This window comes from Mus pahari, chromosome 3, assembly GCF_900095145.1.
Source record: "Mus pahari chromosome 3, PAHARI_EIJ_v1.1, whole genome shotgun sequence".
In the NCBI taxonomy this organism is placed as follows: Eukaryota; Metazoa; Chordata; class Mammalia; order Rodentia; family Muridae; genus Mus; species Mus pahari.
This window is the reverse complement of record NC_034592.1, coordinates 136,621,941-136,630,065: the sequence shown is the minus strand read 5'-3', so window position 1 is coordinate 136,630,065 and position 8,125 is coordinate 136,621,941. Positions and strand designations below refer to the sequence as shown.

The 8,125-nt window shown below is 48.7% G+C and overlaps 1 protein-coding gene across 1 annotated transcript in view; it reads right to left on the bottom strand.

Moving 5' to 3' along the window:
• Positions 1-4,319: 4,319 nt before the first annotated feature.
• Positions 4,320-8,125, bottom strand: part of LOC110317467 — a 17,165-nt gene continuing 13,359 nt past the window's right edge. Inside the window, exons 14-15 of the mRNA XM_021191915.1 lie at positions 6,385-6,464; positions 4,320-4,349 (exon numbers count right to left, since the gene is read on the bottom strand). Coding sequence (XP_021047574.1) covers positions 4,320-4,349; positions 6,385-6,464 — 110 coding nt within the window. The remainder of the gene's footprint in view (positions 4,350-6,384; positions 6,465-8,125) is intronic.

Here is an 8,125-nt window from a genome sequence, read left to right as displayed (position 1 = left end):
GAGAGAGAGAGAGAGAGAGAGAGAGAGAGAGAGAGAGAGAGAGAGAGGAGAGAAGAGAGAGAAGAGGTAAGGCTTATCAAAAATATCAAAAACACGTGGAGAGAGAAGGGGAAGGGAAGGGGGGAAAGAAGGAGACAGGGGTCAGGGGGAGTGAAGGGTCTGAGAGTCAGTGAGGCCAAACAGTCCCTTCTATAGCAAGCCAGGCCTACCTGGCTGTTGCTAGGTAACTGCTAGGTGGAGTGTAGAAGGAGTGCCAATACTTAGTAGCACAAGTAGCACATATGATAGCTGGTAGCACATGACAACATATTAAAATAGCATGTAGTATGATTACACCAACCATTGAGAGGGCCAAAGGATAAACCAGGAAGCTCTCAGAGAGAAGGAAAATCACCCCAAGAAGGGAAAATACCATTTTCTGTCTCATTTCTAGCCACCTTCACAGTGCACAGTGCCAAAGGCACCAACAGTTTAACCTTGACAAATTCAAGTGGTGATGAGGTCTGACTGAGAACTTGCAACAGTTATAGTTTAACAATATATAGACAAGTAACCTTAATTTGTCATATTACATTATGTATATAGCTTGGATTCAAGTCTTATCAGAAAGCTTCTTGGTAGATAGTAACCTTATGAGCTTTCTGGCAGCCAGATAGTCTTGTCCTGATGCAGGAACAAATATGCAACTCAAACTCCATACCCCTTATAAAGAAGTCATGTACCACAACAGATGAGAAAGAATTAAAGGGAAAATCTATTTTAAAGATGGCTATTGCCATCTTTACCTGGAGGACATAGCCTTTCCATGCTGGGACTGGAGATGTAGCTCAGTGACTGAGGGCACTTGATGCTTCGCCACAAGGACTGGATTCCAGCACCCACACTGGCTGGCTCATAAACACCTGTAACTTCAGCTCCAAGGGACCAAAGAGCCCTGCTGCCTCCTTCTCCTTTGTCTACTCCGGAGCCCTCTTTCTGTGTGGTGTTTTAACCCTTAGGAGGGTTAAACTCTTAAGGATGGCTGTTCCCTCCTTTTACATGGAGTACCAAATTTCAAGGAGGAGAAGCTGTGGTTCCTTCCACTTCTTAAATTAGTATTAGCAGAGCAGGTGACTTGTCAGGGAAGAATAGAACAGTCCTCTGCCCTTCAGAGGGCACAGGCCGTGCCCAGGGCCAGACTAGCAAGTGCTTGAGTATCTCATCACCAACCCATACAACTGCAGGGCTTTCTCTTTAGGAGCCTGAGAATGCCTTTTTTGTTGTTGTTATTTTGTTTTTTGAGGATTATTTTTACCCCATTTCCTCAAGTCTGACCTTGAATACCTCTGATATCAGATCTCAATTTTGCCTGTGGCTAGGAACACACACACACACACACACACACGGTGTCATTTCCCTAATTGGTTCTTGATTGTGTCAATAAAGAAGCTAATCGTTGGGCAAACAGAAAAAGGTGGGAATTCTGGTCTCAGAAGGAAAAGGAAGGAATGAGAGGGGAGGTGCTTTTTGGCCAGGTTTTGGGGAGAGGGACATGAACAATGTAAGGCCTGGGAGCAACTAGAATCGGTGACAGCCTCTGCCACTGGGGAATTCTGATATAGGATAGCTGATGAGTTTAGAGCAATAGATTTTTTGCCCAGCCATTGAGTTGTCTGGCTAGTTTTAAAATACTAAGGCTGTCTGGTGTTTTCCATCCATGGCTAATGTGGGCAGGAGGAGAAAGGGGGCAGCTGGAGGAATGGGTGACATTCTCAGGAAAAACACAAGCAGGCAGCTTGGCAGAGCTGAGTGAGACTGGAGCAGTGTGGCAAAGCTAGCCGTGGGGGCTGTGTGAGACGGCTATCGGTGGCAGCTGATCTCGGAACATAGTGCTGGCCGCAGCACCGGACAAGGAGCAAGCATGGTTTTATAAAATTAAGCGCAACACATACACATGCACACACACTTCCACATGCATACATGATCTGCTGCTTTGGGTACCTGCCCTACGAGTTTCTATTTCTTGTTCTCATCACTACTGAAGAATAGAGACCCTATATTAGATGTAGGAAAACCCTCACGGGGTCTTCTGTGGTCTTGGTTATTAAGCAAAACAACTATCACCTTAAAGGCAATAAGAGATGGTTCATTAGCCACAATGACCTAGGAATAAAAATTTGAATTTCTCTCCAAAATATACTTTGGGGTGAAAGTGATTATATGATTCTTTTCTTTTCTTTTCTTTTTCTTTTCTTTTCTTTTCTTTTTTCTTTTCTTTTTTTCTTTTCTTCTCTTCTCCTTTCTTTCTTTCTTTCTTTCTTTCTTTCTTTCTTTCTTTCTTTCTTTCTTTCTTTCTCTTCCTTCTTTCCTTCCTTCCTTCCTTTCTTCCTTTCTTCCTTTCTCTCTCCCTTCCTTCCTCCCTCCCTCCTTCTCTCACTTCTTTCTCTCTTTCTCCCCTCTCTTCTTTCTTTCAAGACAGGGCTTCTCTATGTAGTGCTGTTTGTCCTAGAACTCACTCTGTAGACCAGGCTGTCCTTGAGCTCACAGAGATCCACCTGCCACTGCTTCCTGAGTGCTGGGACTAAAGGCATATGCCACCACACCCAGCTTATGTGATTTTTTTTTAATAGTCATAAAACCAAAGAAGTCTGTGGACCAAGGCATGTGCCACACACATTGGTGGGGACAGCAGGCAGGTGGGTTACAGTAAAGGAGAGAAAACTCTGCTATAGGTCTCAGAATATTCAATGATATTCTTAGTTTAAGATTGGAAGTTAGTGGTCTGCTATACATTACGGAGGTTTTATATGATAGTTGAAAGGGTGTTTGGTTAGACACAGAGGTAGGTAATAAATAGCTAGTGTTAGCATCAGAAGCAGTTTACAGCCAGCCTCTGAATCCAGCGATGATGTCATCCCTAGGCAACAATGACCCTCCTGCATTTGTTGCCATGGCAACCTCCCCCCCCCCCTTTTCAGGTAGCATTACCTGCATCACTTGTGTGTGTCACCACCTGTGTTACCCAGATCACAGCCCAGATAAAAGACAGGGACCCCGACTCATAGCCCTTTCTTTTCTCTTCCTTGCTTCTTCCCTTCTTTCAATAAAGACCTCCAAAGGTGAGAACTGTGCTGGCTTGGTGTGATTTGTTCAGGAATACACTGCTTTCAACTAACAGCTAGTAAGCAAACTATAATTTTGCCTCTGGATCTGCAACATTTTAACTCTCCACAATTATGAAATTCTAATCAGCCAATCAGCTTTGTAGAATCTTCAAACACAGGTGTGGGTTTCCCCCCTGGGAATTTTCTGGGGAAGATGCTTCACCCTCACCTTTAGTTAGTCTTGAGAGGTCATTGGGGCTATGAAGGAAGCTAAATTTCCTCCCCAGACCTGGCTTGTCAGGGGAGGTGGGGATTTTTCTCTCAGTCTCTAGCGGCCTTCCTGCTGCAGCCTGTGCTGGGTGCCAGGAGAGAGGGCCTCTGTGTTATATCAATCTTGCTCAGGTATCCATGCCACCATCCACAGTTCTGACAGCAGCTCTGCTGTGACCTGCCCAGGTCACATGGACTAGAGGGGCAGATGGAGGATGTTTCTGGGACCCTGCTCCACAGTGGTTATTACTCTGTTGTTCAAAGCACAAGGTCAGGAGCTCTGAGGTGTGGCTCTCCTAGGATAGTCTGCCTTGAGGTTTCTCTACCACCCTTAGCCCTGTGGCTTCCGAGGGTCCCCTCCAGGCACCCCATTCCTTCAGCTTCCTTCTACTTTCTTCTTGATAGACAAACTTTTCTGGACATACTTTCCTATGTCCTTCCGAGATGCCATTCTCGCAGGGCCTGACCTTTGGAGAATCAAAGAGCTTTCTCCTTTTTGTTTTTCTCTTTCTCTTCTCTCTCACCTCTCCCCCTTTATGGCTGACTCACTCTAGCCCAGGCTGACATGGAACACACTCTGTAGCCTAGGCTGGCCCAGACACATGACAATTGTGCTACCCCAGCCTCCCAAGTTCTGGAATGATGAGTATGAACCACCACTCCCAGTCTTTCTTTCTGATCTTTTCCTGGTACTGAGTACAGAACTCGGAGCACTTTCATGAAGGGTCACAGGAGAACTGAAGCTGGGAAGGGTGCCCATCATGTAAACACTTCAAGGCATTGTCCCAGCTCTCAAGAAACACAGCAAACTCAGACCCAGACTCAGAGGAAACATCTTTATTACAGCTGCAGACTCCACTGGGACTGCTGAAGATTGTGGGACTCCACTGGGACTGCCGCTGATTGTGGGCTTTGGGCTCTTGACCATGTGCAGCTGTGGGCAGGGACAGGGCCCCGGCAGAGCAGCTACTCTGGAACGGTCAGCAGGATGTAATCCTACAGACAGAGCAGAGTCTCTCTATGTGCCCTCACTTCTCACAGTCTGCTCCTGACACTCCAGAGGGGCCCACACCTGTGACTCTTAAGACAGAAGAGTCAGGGACAAGAGTGGATAAGGGCGTGGAGTGGAGAGGAAGAGGGGTCTTGGGAGCACTTATGAGAACAGCAGTGCACTAGAGCTATTCTTGAGACATATTGACTGTGTGAACAAAGGCCAGTGAGTGAGTGACTGAGCAGCCATGGCAGTCATGTAAGGATGGGTATGTGGTGCCCTGTCCAGATCTAGCAGGTTTTCTCCCCTCTAAACTGCATTCTGTGTGGTGCATTCTTCAGTCAAGGAACAATGGTACAAGGAGCCTAGAAGCCAATTGGCAGGCGAGCCTTGCTTTTCACAGGTCTGGTTACGAGGCAGTGCTTCAGTGGCTGGAGGGCTCTGGTTGTATCCTGGCTCTGGTCATTCAGATCCATCAACAAACCCCACACACCCCATCCGTGCCTGACCTGATGGTCCCAGGACTGGTGGCATCGTTTTTATAGCAGTCACAAACCCTGCATTTCCTGGATGTGTTCCTCCAGACCCACTCAAGTAAGGGTCTCTCTAAGGTCCCTAGGCTGATGTCAGGGAGGAGCAGTAGGCTGGGGAGGGGTGGGGGACACAGAGTGGTCCCATGAGGCAGTGCCTGCTGCCCTCCCTACCTCAGGGTCCTGAAGGCAGGCTTCTGTTGTCAGGAATGGGGACAGGAGCACAGGGCCTGAGCTTGGGGTCCATCCCAGTGTCCTGCTGCTTCCTCCCCGCTTCTGCCCTGCCTTTCCTTGTGATGCAGGGTCCTGTTACGAAGCCCAGATTGCCCTGGAACTCTTAATGCTCCTGCCTCCACCTCCTGAGTGCTGGCATGTGCCACCACCTCAGAAATCATTTCAGGTGGAGAGATGAGAACATGAGGAGTTTGTCTGAGGCCTACCCTTCCTACCAATGCCCTTCTCCACTCTCCAGGATCCCTGTCTCTGTTGCTCTACCTGTCTGTCTTTCCTGACCCTCCTGCTCCAGTCTGGAGTTTATTTTGGTCATGTTCAGCCTTTAGGAGGCATTTTATTATGGAGATAATATTCTATTACCTTGAGATTATGTTTCTGTCTGCCTTTCAACTTGTTCTATGACAACTTCAAATATTTTTCATCTTTCTAAAAAAATCTCTATTTTTATTTTATTTGTATCTCTGTGTATGTTTGTATGCCTAGGTGAGTGTTTGCCATGTATGTGTATGTTTGTATGCCATGTGTATGCAGGGACCAGTGGAAGCCAGAAGAGGGCATCGGATCCTCTGGAGCTCACAGGTGGTTGTGAGCCACTGAACTCGGGTGCTGGGAATGGAGCTTGGGTTCTCTGGAAGAGCAGCAACACTGAGCCCCCTGACCTGGGACTTGTGTTAAATGATCTCTCCCCCACTGGGGAGGAAATGAAGCAGGGTAGGAAGCAGGCTAGGCCTGTGAGCAGATCCCAGGCAGCACCTCAGGGAAAGCCCTATGCTTTCTTTCCTTCAGGTTGGCTGCCGCTGGCCTCCTACCCAAACCCTGCTTCCTACTCCTGGATGTTTATAGAGAGTAGGCACTGGGTACAGTGGCACTATTTGTGGATACCCTGGGTACATCCAGGACGACTCCGTTCAAGGGAGGTGGGTGGTCCTGGCTGAGATCATTAACTCTGAGGTCAGATAAAGTTTCCTGCTCTGTCTCCCTGGCCCCATTTTTCTCTCTCTCTGAGCCTTGAGTCTCCTCTCGATCAAAGTGGTGAGAATAACATTGACTTTGTCTGTGTAGGGCGGTGATCTTGATGAGCCCCGTGTTCTGGCTTCCTGAGGGACTCATGCTGACTGCCAAGGCCTGAGTTGCTTCATCTCTAACTGAAGTATCACACCCAGGATGTTCTGAGGTGGAGGTAATGTGGGAGTCCGAGGGCTTTGGAAGTGGCCTTAGCTTCTAACTCCCTGCCCACTTGCTGAGCATCATAGGGAAACTCCTCCCCTGCACCTACCTCAGAGAAGTCCATTTGGGCATGGCTGAAGGAGACGCCCTTGATGTTGGGCAGTGGGAGGCTATGCTTGCTGAGCCACTCTGCAAGAGGAAGGCAGAACTCAGGGCCTGGTGGGCAGGCTGTCTGGCAGCTATGCTTGGGAGGTTGTGCATAGTTATGGTTCCCAGCCCCTAGCCAGGGACCTTCTGTCCTCCAGCCTCCCACGTAACCAGGCAGCCCTGAGCAGCAAGCAACGCAGGGAAAGCAGACTTTACTAGGAGTGGACAACTTTTAACATTTCAATATGAAATTACCATCTACAAATGTGTTGGGCCATATTTACAGCTGTCCAGGGATACGTGTGCCCTGTGAGCCACAGCTTGCACACCCCTAATTGACTCACAGTCACCCCCCTCCACACCTTCACTTACACCTGTCTTTTAAAGGAACATCCTTCTAAAATATCCCCCAGAGCTGCGAGTGCATTGCTAGGAGGCTCCCCTTCTCCGTGGTGTTTTAAGGAAGAATCAGTTGGTTGAAGATGGAAGGCTTCCTGGGAATCTACTCAGGAGAGGCATTCTACCTGATTCCCACACTGAGCCTAAAACGTCCACCACAGAAACCTGACAACACTAGAAATTAGGCTCTGTCTGATAATATCCCTTGACTATATATCAAAGAAGGCAAATATCCGCAGGTATGCTTGCTTGGCAGATATCTAAAAACTAACTCTTAAACCAGTAAATTTACAGAGCTGCTCACTTTGCAATTAGTGCTCCCGTGAATTAACCATTTGGTTGGGAGATTTACAAAGACTGAGTTGTGAAAGCCTGAGGGCCTGGCCTCCCTCCTGTGGTGAGCAGCCTTGCTCTACCCCATGTCCCCCAGCTACATTGGCCTTGGAGTGATCTGGCATCCTCCCTTGGCATAATGGTCACCTGGAAGTCAGGGGGCAGATGGAAGAGGAGACCAAGCCTTTGTTTGCCCACTTGTCCCCAGACCTCGCTGGTTCCTCAGCCTCAGTGCCCCTCATTCTAGTCCCTTCCGTGGGGCTTGCCCAAGTCTCCTCATTGCTGTTTCTTACCTCAGGTTGTTTCATACAGCCCTGTTGGGTTTTTTGACCCTGCCCTTTTCTCCTCTGGGTGCAGCTGAAGTATGAGTAGTGCCCCCTGGCGCTGCGCAGGCTCCTGGCCGAGTATTTAGGCCTTGCATGACCATCCCAACTTCTCTGCCTGGTCTACTTTCTGGGTTGTCTCTTGACCCCTGTGGTGTGTCACACAAGCCTATGCTGGGCACAGAAAGAGTATAGGTCCTATCTCCCTAGCCCCTGGCAGGTGACATCCTGCTGTCTGACCTCTCTGGCTCCCTGCAGATATACTTCTGCCACCACCTGCTCTGTGCCCAGTTAGTCCCCCTTTTGAACATTTGCTCATTCCATGCCCAGGCCCTTCCCTGGCTACCATAGCCCTCAGGATGGAAGCCTGTCTAGCATTTGAGCCTCTGTCAGCGTCTCAAGGTGATTGTTCCCAGAGCACAAAGATCCTCAATTTAGAAAGCAGGAAGTCAGGATCCTGGACTCAGCTGGGTCATGTTGGACAAGTCACCTAACCTCTCTGGGTCTGTAGAGTGGGCCCATCTGAAAGATGAAAAGGCTGAGCCAGGGAATCCCTCGAAAGTTAGTCAGTCTCTCCCTCTCTCCCTCTCTCCCTCCTTCTCTCTCTCTCTCTCTCTCTCTCTCTCTCTCTCTCTCTCTCTCTCTCTC